Genomic DNA, 23,954 nt, shown 5'->3' on the forward strand with positions numbered 1-23,954 from the left:
CCATGTAACATGCTTTTTATAAAGTCAGGTAATAGCCATTTACACAAAGTCTCTGAAAATTTTCTGAAGATTAAGATTTTCTTGACTTTGCTTCAAAATTAGTATTTGTTTAGAACCAGAAAGTGATTCAAGTTGGAGGGAACCTCAAGAGGTCTATACTCCAACCTCCTGGTCACAGAAGGGCAAAAACTAAACTGTGACAAGATTGCTTAGTGCCTTTTTCAGTTAGATCTTGAAAACTATCAGTGATAGGATCCCATAACCTGTTCCAGTACTGATGATTACCCTTGGTAAATCCATGCTGAATCTTTCCAGTCACATTTTTCTCCTCCATGTGCCCACGAGTTCTCTTCAAGAGAACTTTTGTGATTTTCCTGAAGTGAAGCCACCAACCTTTAGCAGCTTAGGTAGTCCTTGCTCTTTTTGAAGACAGGTGCAACTTTTAGCCTTTTCCAAGCCATTAGGTACTTCTCCAAATTTTGATGGCCTTTCAAATATAAAAAGTGGCCTTCCAGTGACATTATCCAGCTACTTGAGCCTCCTCAGATTCATCCCTGCTGGTTCCTAAGACTTCATTTGTCTGTGACTCCTCAAGAAAAGATCCATGACATGGTCCTTTCCCCCTATTTAGAGGTTTTTTCACCTTGAGGCACAAAGGGCTGGGAGACTTTGTTGGTGAAGGTCGAGGCAATGAAGGCATAAATAGAAATCATTTTGCGCCAGTTCTACAGGTTTTTTAAATACCTCCAGGGACAGTGCCTCCACCACTTCCTTGGGCAGCCTGTTCCAGTGTTTTGCCTCAGAAAGGAAGGGCTAGCAGCATCAGATCAACTAGTATTATCTCACTAATCCTCTGCAGATTTGGCTGCCCAGACAGTATCTTGTGGCTGGAAGTTATCAGTAAAATTTGGGAATTAGGACTGTGTTTTTGTCCTGTGCCTGTACCATGCCCACTAAGAGCTCAAGCCTATTTCAGGATGGTGATGCCAGGTCTCACAATAATGCAGCTCATAGTGATAATGAACAGAAACTTCAAAAATAATCAGTAAGTGCTTTTATTTGCTATTACCCCTGAAAGATGCAGACAGCAGCTAAGAGCAGCAGTGAAGTTGACTACATGGAGCATGTCTATGCATATGCTGCATTTACTCTTTGAATTGCAGCTGTGATCCTCTCTGTCTCATAAAAACTATAATTTTCATGGAGGCTTTCATGAAGAAAACCAGCTGGGCAATAAGTAATACCTGGGCTGAGCAGGTGGAAATAAGAATGCTTTGCCTCCACTTCATTTAGAGCTGCTATTTGTGACGTATGCCCCTAACAATGCACTTATCTGATCGTTTCAGCCTCCTTTCACAGGCTGTGTGCGCAGCGTGTAAGGCTCTGAACTGGAAACTTGGGGGTTTGCCTGCTGGCAACCGGCTGTGCCCAGGAGTGTCAGCCCTTCAAAGTGGGCAGGGCACCTCCCTGCTTCAGGGAACTGCTTCTGGTGAATCTTGGAGGCAAATGTGATTGTCCTCTCTACTCCTCATGTGATGAGTTCCTTACAGCTCTGAATTTCCCTCTGTGACTTTTTCCTCATGTCTTCCTGCCCCTTTATGTTCCCATGATGATTGTACAGGACAAAAAGAGCAAATACTTGGAGCCAAATGTACGTATATTTGTATTGCAGATGTGTCTCTCAACTAAATTGCTAGAATAGGCTCAGAACGGCAAAAACAAATGCAGATTGTCTTATGCTTCAGACCTTCTTTTAGTCTCAAGCATGAGACCTTATTGAAGGCATTAATGAAGAGGCAAAATGAAATGAAGCTCTAAACAGAAACAGCTGCAACCTTAGCTGTGAAGGAACTTGGAATTAGGCAATAGGACAGTTCATGAAAATAAGAGGGAAAAGCTACTTTGCAGACCAAGAAAAAAGAAATCTCATTTGGAAACATTACCTAAAAGCAGAACACCTCCCTTTGAAAGTGGATGTACTTGTGTGCTGTTGCTGTTCATGAACCTTAAAGAAAGCCTCAGAGGAGAGAACTTCCTACTCTATTGATGAAACCAGAAAGTGCTGCCATAGAGCATTTACCTGCATTGGCTCCAGGACCACAAAGAGAACAATACAACCCTGCACTAGGGTTTGAGGAGAAAATGCAGCATAAGGAGAAAATAACCCTTGTGTCATGTCTTTTTTTTTTTCTTCAAAATAACCAGTCTTTTTCTAGGCAGATTTTCTAAGAGCTGCCTGCAACAGTTTTTGGGAGACTGGGGGTTTGTGGAGCTGGTGGGTTTTCAAGTCAAAAGAAGGATGCTTAGGCCCCATGGAATCAGCAGTCTAACTGTGAGTTCATCTGAGACGGGAGAGGTTTGCCACTTCACAGGGGTTATCCTTGGGCATCTTCCACTTACTCCATAAATAAAAGTATAGGTCAGGAAAAAAACAGGATTTGGTGCTGTGTGTTTTGCTTTCCAACTCAAAAAATGTAGTGGCTGTAGCATTCACTGATGCAATAGCAGCAGAACCAAACCCACCCATGAAGCTAAAGGTTACTTAATAAAGTTTAAACAGAGTAAATGATGGTGTTGGAGATCCAGGAAAAAAATCTGACAAACATCGCTGCTGAACTCCCCCAGTGAGGGGAGGAGGACTGTTAATATTCCCAGCTAGGAGCAGCGGCAGGAGCCAGATTCTGCAGCTGAGGGGCTGCTTCCTTCACTCCAGGTGAGAAGGAGCTGGCTGCCTTCATGGAGCTGCCTGGTATTGTCCCTCTCTGTGCATTCTGCTTCTGCCTTTCTTTACAATTTTGCTTTCCCCAAGTTTGTTCTGTGTCTCTGGTAGATGTTTCCTTGCCTATGCTTGCAGTGGGAACAGAGAAAGTCTCAATGGAAGATAAACAAGTTCAGTTACTTGTCCTGAGGAGGCTTAGCTTCACTGGTCCCACTCTTACCTTTTCTGTGGCAGTGACCTCAGAACTCAGCAGAAGAGTTAAAGGTCTCGGTGACCCATGCTGCCCGTGGGGCTCACGTCCATGCACCCACAAAGGAGGCGTTCAGAGGATGGAAGAGAGACGTGGGCCAGAACACAGCTACAAGTCGAGCTCCGTTGAAGACCCTGTCCCGTGTGCTGCACAGTGTGAGTATCCTGTTTGATGCTGGAAGTTTTCTCAGGAGATACCATCTCTGCCCTACACAGGTGGGGCGGACGGGGGGTCCATAAGCAGCAGCGGGGCCGGAGTGGGACGCGGTGCAGGGCTCGGGAGCGATCGCTCCGGAGAACAGCTGTCCGCCGCTGCTCGATCCGTCCCCAAAACGCAACTGCACCGTCCCAGGGCGGCAGCGCCCGGGGCCCGCAGCGCCGGTGCCCGCGCAGTCCGGCGGGGCTGCCTCCCCCGCGCCCCCGACGGGGGCGTCCCGCGGCACAGCGAGGTGCGGGCGACACCGGGAGCGGCTCTTGCCGCCCCGTGAGGGGAGGCGGACGGGCCCCGCCACCGCCGGACCCGACCGGCTGTGTGTGTGGGGGGAGGCCCGCGACTCCCTGCGCATCGCGGCCGAGGGGGGAGTGACTCTGGCAGCCTGCGGCGAGCCCAGATAAAAGCTCCGCTGCTGCCGTTTTCCCTCCCCTTTTCTCTCGTAACTTTTTTTTTTTTTCCCTCCCTCTCCCTCCCAGCAAAGTGACCGCGCCGGCGGCAGCCCCGGAGCAGCCCCAGCGCCGGACGCCGCCATGAGCCCCGCGGTGCCGCCGTCGGGCCGCGCTGCCGGGGGCTGAGCCCGGCCGAGGGGGACGCCCCGAGGGCCGCTCCGCGCCGCCCTGGCGGGGGCTGGAGGCAGAGCCAGCGAGAGCCCAGGCAGGACCCCCGGCCGCCCCGCCGTGCCCGGGGCAGCGCCCGCCGCGATGTCGGCGCAGAGCCTGCTGAGCAGCGTCTTCTCCTGCTCCTCCCCGGCCGCCGCCGCCCCCGCCGCCGCCAAGAGCCTCTCCAAGCGGAGGCTCCGCCAGACGCGCAGCCTCGACCCCGCCATCATCGGCGGCGGCCGGGAGGACGGCGAGGGCGCGGGGCGGACGCCGCGGGCGCGGGCCGCCGGCAGCCCCCCGGGGGAGCGCCGCGGTCCGCGGGGCGCCCCGCCGCCCCACGGCGCCTCCTTCTCCACCCCCTGCACCCCACTGGAGCGCTCGCCGCCGGGCAGTGCTCTCTTTGACGAGGAGAGCCTCCGCGGGAAGCGGAGTCCCGGCTGCGAGCTGCCCTTCCTGGCGCGCACCCCCTCGGCCCTGGCGCTGAGCGGCACCGCCAGCCCCGCCAACAGCATCTTCTCCTCGCCCCGGCGCTGGCTGCAGCAAAGGAAGGGGCAACCCTCGCCGCCCGAGCCTCGCCCCGCCGCCTACGTCGTGTGGAAATCCGAGGTAGGCACGCCCGCCCCCGGGGGACGGGCACCCGCCGCGCCGCCCTCGCCCCCGTGCCCGTGTTTCGCCGCCGCCCGCCCGGCCCGGCGGGGCTGCCCCGAGGGGCTCCAGCAGCGCCCGCCGCGGTGGGTGCGCGGCGCTGCGAGACCCAGGTGGGGCCGCCCCGTGCGGCGGGGCCGTCGAGGCCGCCGCGGGTGTTGGTGCCGGGAGCTGGCATCTGCGGCGCTGGAGGGTCGGATATTTGAGGTTCCCTCGACGGATTCCGTGTGTATGTGTCCCAGGCCTGTAAAACCTTCCCCTCCCAGTTTCACACCTCTTAAACTGAAGCATTTGATGGCTTCTAACAAGATCGACAAATTGTTTTTAATGTGCACACACCCAGTGAGTTGTGATTTATTTGAAAACGCACATCTGTCAGTACCACGTGAAGAGCAATTGTATTCCAAGACAAATCCAACTTTGCAATGCAAATATTTATTCATTTAACTTGGATGTCATCGATGTTGGGCTGCAGATACCATACCATGTGGATGAATGTTTCAAAAAATGTGGCATTGTTTCCTGGTAGCAATTGCTCATCGAGTTGGTTATGCTGAGCCCTTTGTAGCAGCAGAAGAAATTTCTTTGTTTTGAGAAATTGTCCATCCTGTTCATGTTGATGAGGTTTCCCGCTTAACTGTTTAGTAATGCCTTCTGGAGAACTGGGATCAGAAAACAGCATTTCCTTTTCCATTTCAGATGAAGTTATTATAAATAGTTGGTAATAATTAGATGCATCAATAAAACAGCCCCATTGTTGCAGTGGGATGTGGAAGTCTTTGTAAAATGGTTACCTTAATCAGATCAAAGCCAAACTGGGCATCATGATAGCACAAGATTACAAAATGCAGTTTTCATAGGCAAAGCTGCATCTTACCCTGAGCTCCAATATCTCCCTGTTTGCTTGGAGTATAAAAGTTAGTGTCTGCCAATTGGGATGGAGTGTCAACATGTGGGTGGGAACTTCAGGCATAATGCTGGCTAATGTTGAAAGAGGTAGGTGAAGAATCTTAGCAGTTTTAAAAAATGGATTATTATGAAGTCTTGTAAGCAGAAGTTACTCTAAGCAATACTTCATCCTGATGCTTGAATTTTAAGATAGTAAAAAAATCATGGTCTCAAAGAATTTTGTGGGATTTGTAGCATCAGTGAACAGTGAGAAAATAGGTGATCACACTAATTAAGGATAAAAACCTCCAGTGGACAGTGAGATAAAAAGTGATCACGCTACTTAAGGATAAGTTTGCTGCTTATCCACTAATGATGTTATAAGATCTATTGAAAAGTGTAACATACATAGGATTTCCTGTGCTGAGTTTCCTGACTGAGTCCAAGACTCACAGCATGGCTTCTGATATGTAAATCTAAGCAGCTCTTCCTTTTTTCACTGAATCTATGGTGGTGGACACTTGGGGCATTTTTTTTCAGATCTGCTGTGTGTCAAAACACACAGCACATCTTCAGGCTGCATATTGCAAAGTACTGGTTCTTCCTTAATTTGGTGTGTCTTGAGCATTTTTAGATAGTCAACCCTTCTTTTTGGGAGGGATGTCATTGTCCCAGCAGTCATGGTAGTGAGGCTGTGATGTCAGGAGCGGGGTGTGCTGGCCTCCTGCAGTGGGCCAGTGTTGTCATTGTGAATTTTATGTCAGTCCTCATTTAACCTGATAGTCGCTGGTTTCAGAGTTGCTATTTCAAGACATTATACAGGTATGAACTTAGTTGTTCAGCAAAGATATCTACAAATTATATTAATCTATATTTTAGAAGAAACTGCTCATACATAATATTTATCTTATTCTCCCTATTATTTTAGGGATGCATCCTAATGGTCATTCAGCCTGGTCTCATTATAAAATAGCATTATTAATAAAGGACTTAGTTGTTTGCTTCCTATTTAGTGTTTATTTGAAGAGGTGCATTTTTTTGTAAGTAAAGGATTTTTTTGTCTCTACAGCTTCATCCTGGCTGTGGCAAAACAAGTGTGCTTGAGGAGGTGGAAAAACCCACATTTTATTGGGTGAAAAGGAAGTAACTGTTTATAATATTATAGCTTTAAAAGGTCCCATTATTCAAATTATTGTATTCTCAGCAGAAAATCTGTAGTTCCATTTCTGTTCAACTTAGGAAATAAAATACATCACAATAATGATTTTACTCGGCCGTAAAAAACAACTGAATGATGACTGCCTAATGAAAATGAACATTGAAAGTTTTAGTTGTAATCCTTAAAAATTCCCATCCTGTAAGTTGGGAATAAAATAAATGCAAAATCAGTTTTCTTTACCTTCATTCCAACACCTTCAGTATCATTGCCCTTTTTAGGAAATACTGCTCTACACCCACTGTGGAAGCAACAGGGTTATGGACTAGGAGATAAGTGTGGTAATTATTTTCTCCCCCGCTACCTTAAAGGAGTAAAGAGAAGTAAAAATGCCATGGAAGTTCCATTCAGAACCCCTTCAACATTATAACTTCTGGGCCAGACCTCCTGCACCTATCCCAGGCTGGATCAGTGTGGTGGCATCCACAGGGACGTGTTGAAGGTGGGGTTTGCAGCCTGTGCTGGATGAATCCTGCCCTGGGACAGCTGGTACCTTGGGGCTGCAGGGGTAGGGCACTTGGCCCAGCTCTAGTCAGGTTTTAAAGCAGGCATGCCCCACTGCTCTGAGATTTCTGTATATGAGGCCACAGTGTCCATATTAGCTTTGTTATGACAGGAGAATAAAATGGATTGCTTATTTTACCTTTTTTTCATTGTAATTCTTTGACTTCTGCATTTTATATGACAAGCCTGTCTACTGGCCTAGGGAGAGAAAGGTTGCTGCTAAGTTCATGCCACCATTCATAAATAATTTTTAATGGAATGCCTGAATGCACAGGGGATTTCCAATTTCAGCAGCAGGTCACACCTAAATGTGTTTGCCCTGTATTCTTACGTCGACAGATTTTTGAATGTGAAGCATCATCTGACAGATGTGTCTCTCACTGTCCAGTGACCTGACAGTTCTTTATTGACATGTTTTCTTCACAAGAACCTTTTTACAACTATAAAGATTATTTTTTGGCAGAACTTTACTTCTCTTACAAGCATTCTTTCACCTTTCTGTTTTCTGCTTATGTATATAAGCTGCTTAAATAAAAAACCCGTTCCTGGGTTTGTGTAAATCAGCAACTACATTTCCAGTGGTTTCAGCAGGACAAAGCCAAGGGGGATTTTTAATAAGGAGAAAAAGCATTCATCTTTAATTCCCATCTGATCTCAGCTGTCCTTTTATGCTGTTTTCCTTAAAGAAAATTCACTTTCACTTGCAAAATTAAGTCTATTATCCTTTCATTAAGTGTTTCATATGCTCAGGTAAGTCTCTAAGTAAGCTAAGTATCATGGATAAGATGGTAAAAATACCTAGAAATACTTTAATGCCTTAATTCTGCCAAAATTTGTCATACATTTATGTCTATGTATGTAAAATGTCTAACATACCTGAGTAGATCTGCACAAGTTAAAGATGCAAGTGTTCACACTGACTGACTGGCTGAAATGCATTTGCTGGGTCCAGAGTAGCTCAAGATTAATAGATCTGTGTGAAGTCTCAAGTTGTGTTAATTCTTGTGCTTACTTTTCTGTCTTAAAAACGGTAATGGAAAGCCACAACAAGTGGATAAAAAAATATGGCAGATCATGGCAATGTATCCAAGTAATCTATTTGTTGTGAGAAACCAAATCTACACACTTAAATTTATATGGTCTGATTATTTTGCTGTCATAATCCGTGCGTTACTAACTAGTTAAACATTACCATCTCCAGCTAGTATGCTTTTTTTGGGGTAGAGCTGATTTTAAAGTAACGGTAGCATAACATCTGCAGCCTTCCCACCTGCATGCCTGGCCCCTGGGAGGCAGGGGGCAGTATCCTTAGTTTGCAATTTGCTTTTCAGTGAAATCGGGTTGCTGCAGGTGGACGGCTCAGCCTTCCACACCTCCTCCTCCTCCTCCTGACTTACCCTGTGATCCACTTGCTCGCCCAGTTTTCTTGCTCGCACTACAGGAGGAGTTTGCATGGAATGGGAGGGAAGGTTGCCTTGGTTCCTCACCAGGTTTTGGGGGAGAAGCCAGGATTTGTCCAAGTGTCTCCTGCACTGCTGGCTGGCCAAGCTGTGATGAGCTGCAATGATGCTGGAGAAGCTAATCTGCACTACCAGAACCACATTGGTTTAGCTAAATTATTTTATAGCATGGCCATCAGAAGTAGTGAACGTTCACAGCACAGGTTTCAGCTGACAGGTGCCTTGGCAGGTCAGCTTTGGTAAATTCACTGTCTTGATACTTTAGGAGTTTAATCCATTGGGAAGGCAGTGTAGATTCTCTCTTTCCTTGTAGCAAGTGAGGGTTCTCTCTTCTCTCAGGCATGTAGTGCCAGGACAAGAGGAAATGGCCTCAAGCTGTGTCACTGGAGGTTCAGGTGGACATCAATTGTGAGAGCAGTGTCTGTTACCCTTAAGCACCTTGATAGCTAACCCAGAGATCTTGCTGTATGGATAGAAGATATGTTGGAGCATATTCCCTTGCAGAGCTCTGATTAACTGTCCTGGAAGCAAAATGGGGGGTCTAGCAGGTTTAAATCTATAACTTGCATTTTTTCTGTTGAGGGGCCTTCTTAATGAGATGTGTGAGAACTGTACTTTGGAAGATTTTTATATTTTTATTTTTATAAACTAAAAACTGTATGTTCTGGTATTTACCAATGAACTGCTCTGCTCTGGAGAGAATATATATATATATATAAAGCACTGTTCTGCTTTATTTTCTTTCCTAAGACATTCCAAACCACTGGACATGCAGATTAGTTTCAGCCTGAGTCCGTTCCATTCAATGCAGTAAGTGTTCTATAATTACAAAATTTGGTGGGCAGGAATGTTGTGGGTCTCTCATGACAGGAATGCAATTAAAAGGAACTAAATATATTCAGTATTTCCGATTTTGGCAAGTGGACTCTTCCCATTCTCGACTAAATTACGTCTGAAGACATTGGATGAGAATATGGGGGTTGATGGCTAGGACAGACAGAATTTTTCAAGTGTGCATTGCTTAAGTAATGGGAAAGGAACTTGTGAAAATAATAGAAATGAGACTGAAAAGTAATTTTGAGTAACCTCTAAAATATTAACAACCCAGACTGCTGTCTTGACTTCATGGTGGAGTTGAAGCACATTTAGTTTTGCAGACTCTATTGGATGAGAAGATCTGCAGCTGTGACAGCTTGCAGGTGAAGAACATTTCAGAGGTCTCTTCTGCAGTGTTCTTGCTGTACAAGTATTAAGGCTGTACAGGTATTAAGCCTGTTTGGGGGATTTGTTTTTTCCTTCCAGATGTAAATTTCATAATTGAAACCAGCAGGGGGGTCTGAGCAAGGAGGGCTGAACAGTCATGGCATGGTAGTAACTTCAGTGTATTAGTGTCAGAGTTGTAGAGTTAAAATCTTAGTTAAAAAAGGTACTAAAAATCACAATCATAATGGCAATCCTGTCTTAGTCTCCTTAAACATGATATAACGCTGCTCATATTTGATTCTCTGGCTATGTGGCACAGTATTTGAGAGCATAAGCACCACTGGAATTAAGCTAACATTTTAAAATGCAACTTTTATGCATCCTGGGTTCCACTGGTTGCTAGCTGGACCAGGTGTCTGGATTGTGGGAGAAGAGGCCAAATATTCCATTCAACTTGTAGAAACTGTAAGGAGAGCAATAAGGAGGTTCAGAGCAAGGTTCAGACTTCATTTGACTTTGCAGCTTATTGGGCAGTTTTGGAAGGTACTGAGCTTTCAGACTTCAACAGAGTACTCAAATGTGTGCCTTCCATTTAGTCCTAGGAATTTACTTTCTTCACCTCACTTTAAAACTTTTGTATCAATTATTGTGTACAAATGTTTAAACTGTGCTTGTTCAAAATAATTTTTATTTTTTTAATCTTTTCTTATCCTGTAACAATAATACATGTGAATGGAAATGTATGTGGAGGCTTTCTGTTTGAGTTTTAGTTTTTCCTAGATGTGTACAGACTGGCTATTTCAAGTTACATGTTTTTTCCACTCCGGTTGTCAGCTAAGAATTATTAAATCCCGGGAGAGTTGAGAGTGTTTTTGAAGGATTTGATGAACTGGAACTAGATGTTGGGTACCACATGTTTGTGTTTTTGGACCTAAGTAGGTTAGGTACAGTGTCTCTGGCTCATAAAACCAAGCATCAGTTTCACACCCTACAGCTGTCATCCCTGGGTCATCATCCTCACAGTCCTGGCCATGGGAACAGCTTGCATCAGCATCCCCAGTTATGAAACCAGAACTGTCTTTTCTGGATCTTCCTATTTCTTCTCATCTGTATCCTCTCAGAGAAAAGACCTTCTGACTTACACTATTTACCCATGAGGACTCTGAGTGTGTGAGGTCAGAAAGACATTTTTGAGCACTGCACTTAGTGAGGAGGCACATGAGTGGTCAGTCCAATGCACAAACTCTTCTTGTGGATGCCAGGAACTTGCTTTTCTCTTTCTCTCTTCTTAGGTTCTGAGTTCTGTTCCACATACTTGGACCTTTTTAAGTTGGGCTTGTCTTTTATCCATTTCTAATACAGCTTGTTATGCATAGCTTCCTTTATCCTCCCTGCCAAAAATTAAAGAGGAAGATACTGTGTCTTGTTCCTTTCATCACCTGAAATTCATACTGAAAAAGAAAAAAAAAAGCTGTTTTACTGTAGATGTTGCCTACTATTTGGATTGGCCAAGTCAAATTATAAGTATTTTTCTCATAATTGGACAAACTGTTTTTCAGCAAAGTACAAAGTATGTTGCAGACCTTGCTAACAAAGGAAGGATTTAGTTTTAGGTTTTTTAGTGCAATTAAGATTTCTTTTGCATTGCCTTGGAATTAGCCTGGACTTGATTTTCAGTGATGGAACTACATGTACCTCCGCTGAGCACATATAACTGATTTTGCAAGAGGAAGACTAATACAAAATTTCCATTTCTATTTTCAGGTTTTATTTACTTTATCCCTTTGTTTTCTGCCACTGTTGTAATATGGCAAGATTGTTTCTGAGCACTAACTTTTTCATTTTTTCTCTGAAGGGTAATTTCAGTTGAGTAGCACCCTACTGAGACTAATGTGGTGAGAAACCAGTTGGCTGTGCTGTGTTCAGTTTTCATTTGCCTCTCTCTGTAAAAATTTAAAAATACTCCTCCTACAGGAAATGTTTTCAGTTCTGTTATGTCTCTTGCTTCCCATAGGAGGTATTCCTTTTAATTTATTGAGTAAACCCATAAAAATTTTGGCACAATAGGATCTTTGGGCAAGCTGTTTAAGAGATCTCACCATCTTCTGTTTTTAGAAAATGTGCAATTGTTTCTTTATACAGTGCTATGAGGCTCTGGGGCCAGCTAACAATTATGTGAAATGGGAGAATTTGAAGCTAAAGAGTGTGAATTGACACATCTGCTGTCACTTCTCAAATATTGTTATTTTGATTGTTCGTATTTCATATTTATCCTTCTTAAACCATAATCAATCACTTTTCTCTTTCCTCTGTCTTCAATCTTAAAAGGATTCTGGGTAATATTTTGCTCTCAATCTCATCACCACAATTCCTTTTGTAAGTGTATGTGTCTATAGGAAGGTTAAATCCTCATAATGTCCTGGTTGGAAATCAGCTCTATTTAACTGTTAATTTAATTTGATGACAGGGCAGACTACTATTTGAAAGGGGTGGTGGGGAAAGAGAGATTGGGATAAATTACATTTTCATGCTCCAAAATAAGACCCTATCTACTCTATCATAAATTAGAAAAATGTGGTTGAGTTTTCTTGTGGCTGTTTCATAACATTCCTACCGACAAAATATGGCGTGCCTCTTGCTCATTGCTTCACTACTGTTTCTCAAGCATGTGTTTGTGTCTGCATCCAGTGACAGCTTTTGTTCCAGCACACCACAGGGACATGTCTTGGAGGTCTTTAGAAGGGGGCAGTGACTCAGAAATGCTACACAGAATGGGCTCTGCCAGGGAGTGGGTACCAAACCACAGCAAGCCAGGAGAATGAGGCAGCCAATTACTGAAATAGACACAATTAGATGTTTTAGTTATTTCAGAGATAAAGGGCCTTAATTCTGTATTCACTAAAGGAATGCAATGGGCAGCCAACATATATGGAGGGTTTTAAAGACACTTTTTAGCATAATAGTTAATAAGATTTACATTGGCAAATTGACATATTTTGAGTCTCTAGCACACTGTCCAAAAGGCTTCTCAGTGCTTTTCTCTTCTTGAGGGATGAGCACATATGATTTCCTCGCCCTGCCAAGGCTCAGATGAAGTCTTTCTGTTCCATAAACCTCTCCTGAACAGAGGCAGAGTGAATGTAACAGATAAACATACCTTTTTTTCTTGGAGTAAATTGTGTAACAGAGCTTCCTGCCTGTCTTTTAGCCCAAATGCAGATAAATTATACCACCTCACGTGGACTAGAGGAAAGAAGCTAACCTAACTCATTTAGTGAGCTGTGGAAGGTGTGTAGTGTGGAGAGCAGGATACCTGTGTACTGCATGAGCAGAAAGGTAACAGACAGGTCAAGGGAAGGGACTTCACCCTTATGAGGCCCCATCTGGACTCTTTGTACAAGGGAGATGTTGACAAACTGGAGCAAATGGACTGGAGGGCCATCGGGACAGTTAAAGGATGAGAATGCTTAGTGCATGAGAAAAGGATGAGGTTTGTTTCAGCCTGGAGAAGAATCAAGGGGGAATGAAAATCCACTTTTACTACCTACATGGGGACTAAGGAGAAGGTGCAGCTGGATGTTGTCAGTTGCACAATGACAGTCACAAGTTGCAGCAAGAGGAATTTTGAGTAGATCTAAGTAAAAAAGCATTCACAGCAGGAGTGGTTTACTTTTGAGATGGGCTCCCCAGAGAGGCTGTGGAGTCTCTGTTCTTGGAAATTTTCAGCCCTTGACAGGTCAAGGCCCAAAGGATTCAATCAAATTTTGAAGATGAGACCCAGCTTTGAGTAGAAGATTGGACCAGATGACCTGCAGAGTTCCCTTCTGACCTAATATTTTCTGTGATTCTGTGACTCCAAGTATCATTTCTTTCCACAGTAGAATGAAAACTGCTGTTCTCCCTTGTGCTGCAACATACCTTTGATGGGACATAAGTTGCTGAGTTGCAGAAATTATGATGCTCTCCAGCACCAGCATTGGAAGCAGGCTTGTAGGAAGAGTAATTTTTTTCATTCAGTCATTCTCCAAAGCTGTTGTTCTGTTTCTACTCTGTGAGGCATATCCTTACTCTTACTCCTACTCTCCTGGTGTCTCACAAATGCAAAGAAAGCCAGGGTAGCTCTTTAAAGGTGTCAGTAAAATTCAAAACAAAGCCCAACCAAACCTTTCTGAAATCCAAGTGTTTTGCAGAGGCAGATAGACAGTGCCATAGCAGAACTTCAGCAGGGATTTGGCCGGGAACTTTTCAGTAACTACTTGCCAGGTTGGTTTCCTGCCACCTCATTTAACCAAGCCAGCCTGCTTCTTCCAGCACCAGGGAGCCCAGGGCTAAGAAGGGCTTACACCTTTAGGACAGCGTGTTGTTAGGACAGACTTGTTCTGACATTGAGCTCATCTGTTTTTGTGGCTTGTTTACATTTAAAATATTGAATGTATGGCAGAACACCGTTAACTTTTCCTACCATTTCATGGTAGCTCAGTGTGCTCATGACAGGCCGTGTGATGTGCTGCCTAAAACACTTCAGTTCAATGCCTGTGATAAAATGATGGTACAGAAGCATTGCTGTCAATTTAGCTTTTCTAACTTCCATTTGTGTCATCTTGCATTATGAAAGTAAAAATAACCTGTGAGAGAAATGGAAGAAGGAAAAAAATTGAAGAGGTATGCAAGAAGGAAAGGAAATCTCCTGCTGAGCTTTGAGCTTGGAATTGCATCAAATACACAGAAAAATGGGTGTGGCAATGGGACTGTTCAGGATTTGCCTATATTGTGTTACACAGCAAGAGTTTAACCTGATACTGACCTTGCGATTTATGAGCTTAAGGATACAGTTATGTAACTGGGATCAGTCAAAGCTAAACGGAACTGGAATAGGCAGCTGGGGCCACACAGCCTGGAAAAAGCTGGTACCAAATTGGCTTGCTGAAATAAATGCTTCCATTCTGCTATTTAAAAGGAGCACAGGTCACAGTTTGCTGCTGTTTACAATGCAGCAGTGGGCTTTTTTGGGCTTGTGAAGCATGTTGATCAGTATCAGACCTGTGTGTCTTTTCCTTGCTCTTGAGAAATTATTTTGGCAAGTCTTCATTTAGCTGGCAGAGGTTTTGTCAAGCAGGTGCAGCCTCCAGCATTGAGTATGAAAATGGGCTGACAGAAGGATCTTGCCCACAGTAAAACAAAGCTTGGACTCATAACTGTTTGCAGTCTTGGTAAGTACTTTTTTCCTTCATGGACCAGAACATAAGAGGAAGAAAAGGTGATTCCAGCTATGTGGTTCAAATAGAAGAAGACAAGGAAGGGCAGAAGTCAGCACAGTATGGTAAATGAGTAGCTAAGTGAACATCATTTGGAAAGCAGGATTGCCACTGAAGTGCCACCACCGCCAGGCAGAGGAGAGCTTTGACTTCTGCTTGGGTGTCCCTGCCCTGTTTTGCTCATGGTATGATGTCCTGGTTTACTGCTGGGAGTGCTGAGCCCACGGTGCTCAGGTCATGGTGTGGTTCAGCACGCTGTGGCTCTGCTTGCTTGACCTGGCCCTCAGTGTGGTTCAGTCAGAGGAAAAGCTGGTGCTGGACCCAGCGGTGCGTGGTCTGTCCTGGCTGCCGCAGTGCTTGGTGCTCCCTGAATAGTTCTCACCATCATCTCTGCAATGAGATTTTCTGAAGCTTTTGACTCATTTTTGAAGATGAACCTTGAGTTCCTAGATTATTTGGATAGTTTTTGAAATCTTAATCTAGATCTTCTGTATTACTTTCTGTTACTGTAATTAGAGCCTTCTTTCTTTCTTCTTCCTTCCCAGAGAAGGACTCTAATGCTGACGTCTTCCACACAACTGAATAAATAAATGTTTTTTAATGGTAAAGGGGATTTAAGCCTTGTTTATGTGTTTCCTTGTGCAGTTTTTCATTTTAGTAGCATTTTCAGCTGTTGTTGTTTTAAATGTTCATGCTTCATTTGTGCTTGTTTTGTGATGGTAGATATGTGCTTTAGCACAACTTGCTAAAATGTATTTGCCTCTACTATGATTGGTTATTTTTGCTTGTGATAGCTTACCTGCTTTTTTTTTTACAAACACATCTGGAGGCTGTATCAGTGCATTGTTGAAGTCCAAATGCATTCACTTTAGCTCTTTAAACCAGGAGGATCCAGCTGATCAGATAGTAAATGGAAATTCTGATTTCTGTAGAATATGGGGTGTAGAATAAGTGCCAAAATTAAAAAGAGAATATCTGCTGTTCTTTGGTAACTTAATGTTCTTTGGTAACGTAATGTTCTTTGGTAACTTATGTGTGATAGCTGGCCAGGAGGGGACTTTCAGAGAGGGAGCTAGGCTGCACTGCTGTATTTGTCAGAGCTTCCTCCCTGGAAATCCTTTTTAAGCAAAGCTCTCAGGTGTTTGAAGGCCTGGTTGTTTGGGAATTTGTCTGACAAACTGGCTAGAAACTAGACAGCATTTTGCTTTCTACCAGGGAAGTCCTTCCCTTATCCTGACAGGCTGCTGAAGGCTGCAGCCCTGCAGGGGCAGTGAGGTGCCGCTGCCAGAGGGGTGGGTGGAGATGACAGGGAGATAACAATCCTTACTGCCTGTGCTCCACAAACACAAGCTTTTCTGCCAAAGCTGCTGAATCCTGATGATGGGGTGGGGAACAGAGAGATCCCTCATCACCTGGCAGGCTGAAGAGCTGTTGAGCCCTGGGAATAGAAACACTGGGAGCAGCAATGAGCTTATCTTCATGGCCATACTGCAGTTGTGGTGGTCATGGTCTCAGGTGGCAGGACACCTTTCCTAAGTGGTTTGAGCTCTTGGAGCCCCTTCTTTTGGACCAAGTCCAGCTACTTGGACTTAGCATACAGCATGAGATTTAACTATAGAACTTCTTTGAGCTGAAGATAGGAGGCTTAAGATGAATTAACTTGAATTTTGGGTGAAAAGAATAAGATTACTTCAGTGAATTATTTATTTCTGGCTTCCTTACAGTTTTTTGAAACACACTCCCTTAGCTGAGATGAAGGCATTTAATAACCATATTGCTCTGCAAGAGGGTGACTGGCCTCTTGTGCTGGATCTGACTCAGACAGATGGAGGTGGAGTGGAAGCCAATGGGAAAGAAAAAATATGGTTGTCAACATGTGGGCCAAATCAAAGAAAAACTGGAAGGGAGCAATTTGTCAGGATGTTCCCAAGGAGAATGTGAGGATTTCTGTAGAAGGTGCATAGCAGGGGGAGCTACAGAAGGGCTTGCTTGCTGACCCCTCTTGAAATAAAGTCTAAGGCTAGAGGAGGCTGAAAACAGAAAAGCAGAGGGGAGTTTGCATGACATGTTCCTTGGAGCCAGCGAGAAAGGGCCAGAAGAGCAAGGGAAGGGATTTGCTTCCAAGTTTAAGTCCTGGGGTTGTTGGTGCAGCAGAAGCAGCTGCTGAACTGTTGAGGACACAGAAAATTATCAGCATGTGGGAAGTATAATGGGACCTTCCATCAGGTCCAAAGATTATTTAAAAATTTTTTTTTACCATTTTGGTTATTTTATAACCCAGCCTTTTCTGGCAGAGAAGCCCTACTGGGGAAAGGCGTGAAAGATTTTGGAAAGACTGGGATGACTGAATAGAGATCTCTAGATCAGTGAGCATGGTGTGAGGTGGAACTGGGTTAGCTGTTCCAAGGCTTTGAATGTTGATGCACTCAAAGTGTCATATATATATTTCAGGATAAGCAATTGAATTGCTAGGGCTTGCCTTAGAAGTGAAGATTATTGTGTGCAGTGGCAAAGCACTCTAATTTATTTTTCAAACCTTAATGAAGCTTGAAATTGAACCCTGGAGGAGAGAAATTGGGAATTACATCTCTACATTATCACATGCTATGTGAGGTGTAGTTGCCCAGGAAAGCCAGGCTGCAAATGTTTGATGGGAGAAAGGAGAAGACTTTAGGAGCACAATAAGGGTAAAGGAAACTAGAGGTACTTTGGGATGCTTGAAATTGTGAACTGCAGGGGAATTACTTAACCTTTGTGACAAAACATTTTGACTGTAAAATATATTTATATTTAATACATATATTATTTCTTTCTTTCTAAACTTGGAAATTATGTTTGCTATGTTATATTTTTGCATGGGAAATACTCATTGTGTCTGTATTTTTTTCTGACATGAATGATTACCACATGGAAAAATGTTAATTTAACCATTTCACAATAATTTAAGTACATCTGGAGTCCAGGTTACTAAAAAGCTGTTACTTATACAACATTGAGATGTACAATGTCAGGGAAAATAAAAATAATACAAAATGTACTATTTCTCAATAATGTAAGTCAAGATTTTATTGTCCATCTTTTTCATTCTGTCAGGAGACATCTCCCAGCTCTGAGATGCTGTTTCCTGGAGATGAAGCACTGCAGAGCTGGGTGGGTGAAGGTTGTAGTGGGTAGAGCCAGGGCTCCTCAGAGGTGTGTGAGTGCTCACTGTGGTGAGTCAGTGGCATATTGCCCTGCATTCCAGTACAGCAGCTCCACAGCTCCGGGCTCCCCACCAGGCACCACTGTGCTCACTCCAGGTGACATTGGGTGTCCCGACCCAACTCCTTCAGATGCCTCCCATGGAGGAGTTTCCCAAACAATGAGGGACAGGAGTGGTTGTGAGATCAAATAGCTGGAGGTCACTTGCTCCCAAAGACAACTGGAGGGCTTTTGCCTTAACTTTAGAGTGAGGATTTGTGAATTATGCTCAACTGGCGCAACATCAATGTGTAGAAGGGGATCTAACATACTGTATTTGAAAGAAATGAAGAAATATTTTTTCCATGCTTTGTATTAGGATAACTCTGGAAATATTCTGTTTCTGATTTTGCTTTTGTTCTTCCCAGCTTTTTAGGAAATATTTGAATTAAAAGGGTTGAGACAGTGCTCAAGACCATTGAGGGAAAAAATATTTTGCTCATCTTGGAAAAGGATCAATTACAGATTTTGCTGCAGGGACTAAGAACTTTCTGCATATTCCTTCTTCCTCCTCTGGTGCTATAGATTAGGGCTACATCCACTCTGTAAGAATATATAATTTATTTACAGTAGGCACAGCTCAGATTAGAAGTGAAGCAAGTGTTGGAGTGTCTTTTGACTTCCTCCCAAAGAGTGGGACAGAAGCAGTGGGCAAGTGATTGCTTGGTCCTTAGGAGCTGCCTGGGGGTGCTCACTGAAGCACTGGGGAGGGACAAGGCTTGAAAAACCAGAGCTGCAGATGAGCCTGTGGATGTGGTGGCTGATCCACACAGGGCTGTGTGAGAGCCAGGTCTCTGTGCCACAGGGCCCTACAGAGGAGGGCACTGGGGCTTGGGTTTGGCAATTGCTGCTGGGTGTGTTTCCCTGATGGGGGAAGGGGATGCAGCATCAGTTATTTCTGGAAACCACACAGCCTAGAGAAATGATATTTAGATGTTAGATAACTGGTTTAAATTGGGATTATGCCCAAATTAGGGATGAGACAGTAAAAGTGAGTGATAAGAGTATCTGTTTCTGCCCTGACTGTGGGGGGCTGAGGGACAGAAATGGGCATCCAGCAGTGTGCAAATCCATACAGAATCCAAAGAATTTGTGTGGGCATCCCTGCATCACAGGTTGCCCTGCATTGCACAGGTGATTTTTACATTACCATAGTATCTTGGCACGCTATTTGTGGGTTAGGACATCCCTGTACAAGGTGTATAAACACACGAGACTTTTATTTCCAGAAGTTTTACATAAGAGACAATAGATAGATACAGTTGCACCAAGATTTGTACAGAGACTGTTTTGTGATATTTAGTGGACTCAGCAAGCAAATGTTTGGCCTTGCTAAATTTTAGAGATTCTTAAACCATGGGGATAATGTTATAATAATAAGCATAACAATAAATATAATAAAATATATTAATAAAGATAATAAGATAATAATAAAGATAATAATAAAGATAATAATGAATATAATTAATATAATAATATTTAGTGGTAATTTCTTCAGAAATGAGAGGAGAAGGAGATAAGTTGCCAGTGCAGAAAACTGGGTAACAGAGACCTGACATGGTGGAATGAACATAGGAGTAAATGAGGATGAAGAAAAGGATGGGACTAGTTAGGAAGAAAAATGCCTAATAATTGGTGTGATAACAGGCTGAGATACAATGGAATGCTACAAAGAAAAGGTGGCATTGTCAAAGCCAAGATGCCTTTGCAGAGCATTGTGGGTGAATGTAAGCAGAGCAGCATTGGATTGGAAAGGTGAGGAAAGAAAATACCAGAGCAACAGAGAAGAAAGCAGTCTGCACAGATTTCTACCTGGTTTTTGTATTGAAAAGGCTGTGTATTAATAATTTGTACATAAATATAGCTTTCTTTAGCTCCTAGACAAGGGTCAGTGATAGGAGGAATATGGCAAATACTGATCTTTGTTACCTGCCTCCCTTTTCACAGGCATCAGATTTTCCCAGTCCTGGAGACTGTGTGTAGATGCACAGTGTGGCATGGTGTGAAGATCTCTAAATTGAGAAGCTGATGCAGTGTATGGCTGTGCCACAAGGTCTGTTGAGATCCCAAAGAAGTGCAGCCACAGTCCCACAGTGACCAAGCTAAGAAATATAATAAAACCTACTTATCTGGTAAATCACAATAATAATAAGTTAAAAGTAAATGTATTTAAGGATCAGTCTACTTTTATTTCTACAGAACTGAGTCTGTTTGGATTAGCACATGTTATAGCTTACTTGGGTGGTGTTGGATGATGCTTGTGCTGTGAAAGGAGTTTGACACCTTTATGTGTGAGACTTCCCAGAGATGAAGCATAAAACCAAGTTCAGCTCCTGCCCATGTAGGGCTAGCTCACCACCCCCCTTGTCTCCTGTCCCAACTGGCTGGATCTCTGACAGCTCCTCCCCTGGGGCAGTTTTACTCCTCTTCCCAAGAGGTGTTGTACAATCTTTTTTGATCCCCCTGGGCAGTGTTGTTGTTACCCCATCAACACTGAGTGTATGGGATGGGGCTACTTATGAACCAGTTACCCAGGTACTGTGGTAGCTGTTTGCTACCACCACAGGGTACCACCCTCTCTGGTAGGCAACTGAATCCTGGTGTCTGGTTGACACTTGATACAGCCCCATTCTGCCCTTTTGGCTGGCAAAGGCAGAGCAATCATCATCAGAAAAGGAAGAGGTTATATGTGTGATTTTAGAGATTATATGTGTGATTTGAAGTGCACAAATAAAAACATTAGGCAGAAACATTTTATTTAAAAAAAATTCAAGAGCAGCAAAAGAAAGTCTTGATGAACAATACTAATACAGAAAGCAATTCCTTTTGTTTGAAAGTTATCCAGTTTATTCCAAGGACCTTTTGCAATGGTCTCTTTGCCCATTAAATGTCTTACTGGAGAGCTGGCATCTTGCTGTGAATTATTAACACTTACCTAATGGGTGTTTACATATGTTTGCCTTGAAACTTAGCTCTGTAATTCAGTATGAAAACATTGAGTTTGCAAGCCTGCGCTTTAATGAAGGTGCAGAGGATGTAGAAGAAAGTGTCTGTTGGTTTTTTTATGTGTAACAGTCGTGCTGAGCCTCCTCCAGTGTTACTGTTAATGAACTTTAGGGTTTTTTACCTGCTTGTTATGACCACTTAACTACTTCTGACCTGTTATTCTGTCAGCAGCAGCAATAGTAAGCCTCTTCTCTGAATACCTGTTTCATTATTCCTCTATGAGAGGGTAAACCAGCCTTCAGCCATACCCGGAGTGCTCCATTCCCTGGAGCCCCATTCCTGCCCATACCCCGTGCTGCACCACAGCAGCTGTGGGGCACAGAGCCAAGCACAGCATTTCCCTTGTCAGCACCTCAGCCCTCCGACAAGGAGAGGTGCACACCAAAGCTCCTCACTGTCTTCATTTGGATGGGTGTCTGTGTTCTCCATTCAGTACCTCTCTGGGGACAAGAAAGCTTCTGTCAAGCTTCCACCTTGTAATTACATCTCTGAAGGAAGCAGGTGGGTATTATAGCCAAGGTGGCTTGCTACAGTTCTTGATCCCAATCCTGCTGCCTTTCAGAACTGTCATCCTCCCCTAACCAGGGACTACTTCTGTGAGAGCTTGCTTTGATAAGAAGGAAACTTTAAAAATTGGTTTTGCAGTGGCCACTTTGTAGTACTGGGGGGAAAAAGGGAGAAAAAGATGCAACAAAACCACCACAACCTGAAGACCCTTCTCTGTTTAGAGGCAAAATATCTTACTTGGAAATGCAAGTTCAGAATGTGACTTGAATTATTGGTGCCTTATCACTTGAGAATTAATTGTTGAGAATTTATTGTTAAGAATTAATTGTTATCTTTTGTCCTTGAAGATGGGGATTTCAGTTCCTTGATTGAGGAGAACTTAGAGTGGGAAGCTGGAGTGGAACAGGAAGCTCCTCTTTCCAATATTTCAGCCTTGTTAGGGCACTGATGGCTTTTACAGAAGTCCTTGCTCTGGTAGTTAGCCATTACCAAGAGAAATCAATCTAATGATTTACCTTTTTCTGGACAAACATCTCCTGAAAGGAGAGCAGAAAGGATCCAGTGGCAGATGCAGTGAAGCCTGTTCTGCCAGCTCTAAATCTGTTGTTTTGGAGGCAAAGCCTTCCCTGTGCAGTGGTTGTGACTCTTGGGACAGCTCTGTATGCCCAGGCTCAGTGACTGCAAGGTTGCTCTGCAGCAGTGGTGGCACTGGTGACACAGCTGAACATCCCTGGCTGTCCTTGGGTGTGTGTCCCCATGCCCTGTGGGATACCTTTCTCCTCAACACATGCAATTCCATTAACAGGACAAGAAAAATGACAATCTTGAGTGCATATTTAAATACAAGATTTTGCATACTTTTATTTTTGAATCTTTTCATCTTAAATGGCAGCAACCAAGTTGAATCTTAGAATTCGCTGAATTATGTATTTCATCTTAATTGATAAATCTCTTTATACTATTTGAAAAAATAAAAACTTCAATTTTAAAGGAATACAGTTGATTCTCCCTAAAGTATCAGCTTCTGTTTGATTTCTGATCCTGGGCTCCAGTTCTGCTCACAGACATAGGAGAGAGTTGCTCACATGAAGAATTAATTAGTATTTGTGGTACATTTATCCTGCTAGAATGTGTCCAACTTCAAATAGCCATGCTTTGATTGTTTTGCAAAAAAGGCATCAGTCTGTAGGAAAAATATTTCTAGTCGGAAAATCGGAGAATTTTGTAGCAAATTCTGCTTTTTTTTTAAACAAAACAAAAAACAAAAACAAAACAAACCAAAAAATAAAAATAAGATTGCTATGGCCAAGAAATATGAAGGTTTATCAAGCAGCATGCTGATATTAATTGCCTTGGTGTCTTTTTTAGTGGTGGTCTTATTTAAACCACGTCTTAACACCTTGTGGAATCAGTTAATTATTAGTTGCAAATGATACGGTGTTTCAACAGATGTGTAAACACCCTGCCCTTCCTAACAGGAAAAGGTCACAAATAACTCAGCTTTAAAGTTAGGGTTGATAGTGTAATGTTCATGAAGGAAATGTGTTCTTTTATACTGGAAAAATAGAGGGTATCCTGGTTCCTATTTTTGGGACTGAAGCAATGTAATGTTTGTCAGGGAATCACAACACATGGTCCATTTTTAACTCATGTTTATTTTAATAAAATGAAAAGTATTATTCAATAAAAAAGCTCTGGTGTGATGTTGTCAGTCAGGACTCTGTTGCAGTGTTCATTGACAGTATTTCTTTCTGTCTGTGACGGGAGTTTGTTTTTACAGTTAATTTGCCTCCCCATAGTAGGGAGGAATGTATTTATTAGATCTTACCCTGCCTAATCTAACCTGAACACCTGCTGGGAAGCTGTAATACAATGTCAACTGCAGTGGTGAGATAAGGACCTGATTTGCTTTTACTTGACACTGTTTCATATTTACCATATTTCTTTAAAGAACATTTTGAAAATTTTGGTTTGTGGGCATATTTGTTTAGGCTGTCCCATCAATCACTGCTGTGTTTCACTTCCATAAGCAGTGCTGTGGCTGACTCCAGTGTGTCCCTGCATGAGTGTCTTGGTAATCTTTTATATGAGATGCAATCTGTCTCCTTCCAGACTTCATACATCCACAGGCTAATTTAATTTTGAGACTTCTTTCACTTCACTGTTCTTTTTTGTGTAGATAACTCAGTACTTCATGGCTTAGGCAATTTTCATAGAGACACTCAATGATATTGCAAGAGGAGTAAGCA

At 43.3% G+C, this 23,954-nt stretch overlaps 1 protein-coding gene across 1 annotated transcript in view; it reads left to right on the forward strand.

Moving 5' to 3' along the window:
- The first annotated feature begins 3,883 nt into the window (after window positions 1–3,883).
- The window catches only part of ARHGAP6 (Rho GTPase activating protein 6), a 317,200-nt gene continuing 297,129 nt past the window's right edge, over window positions 3,884–23,954 (forward strand). Inside the window, exon 1 of the mRNA XM_036381638.2 lies at window positions 3,884–4,387. Coding sequence (XP_036237531.1) covers window positions 3,884–4,387 — 504 coding nt within the window. The remainder of the gene's footprint in view (window positions 4,388–23,954) is intronic.

The sequence above is a fragment of the Molothrus ater genome, chromosome 2, assembly GCF_012460135.2.
Source record: "Molothrus ater isolate BHLD 08-10-18 breed brown headed cowbird chromosome 2, BPBGC_Mater_1.1, whole genome shotgun sequence".
Classification (NCBI taxonomy): Eukaryota; Metazoa; Chordata; class Aves; order Passeriformes; family Icteridae; genus Molothrus; species Molothrus ater.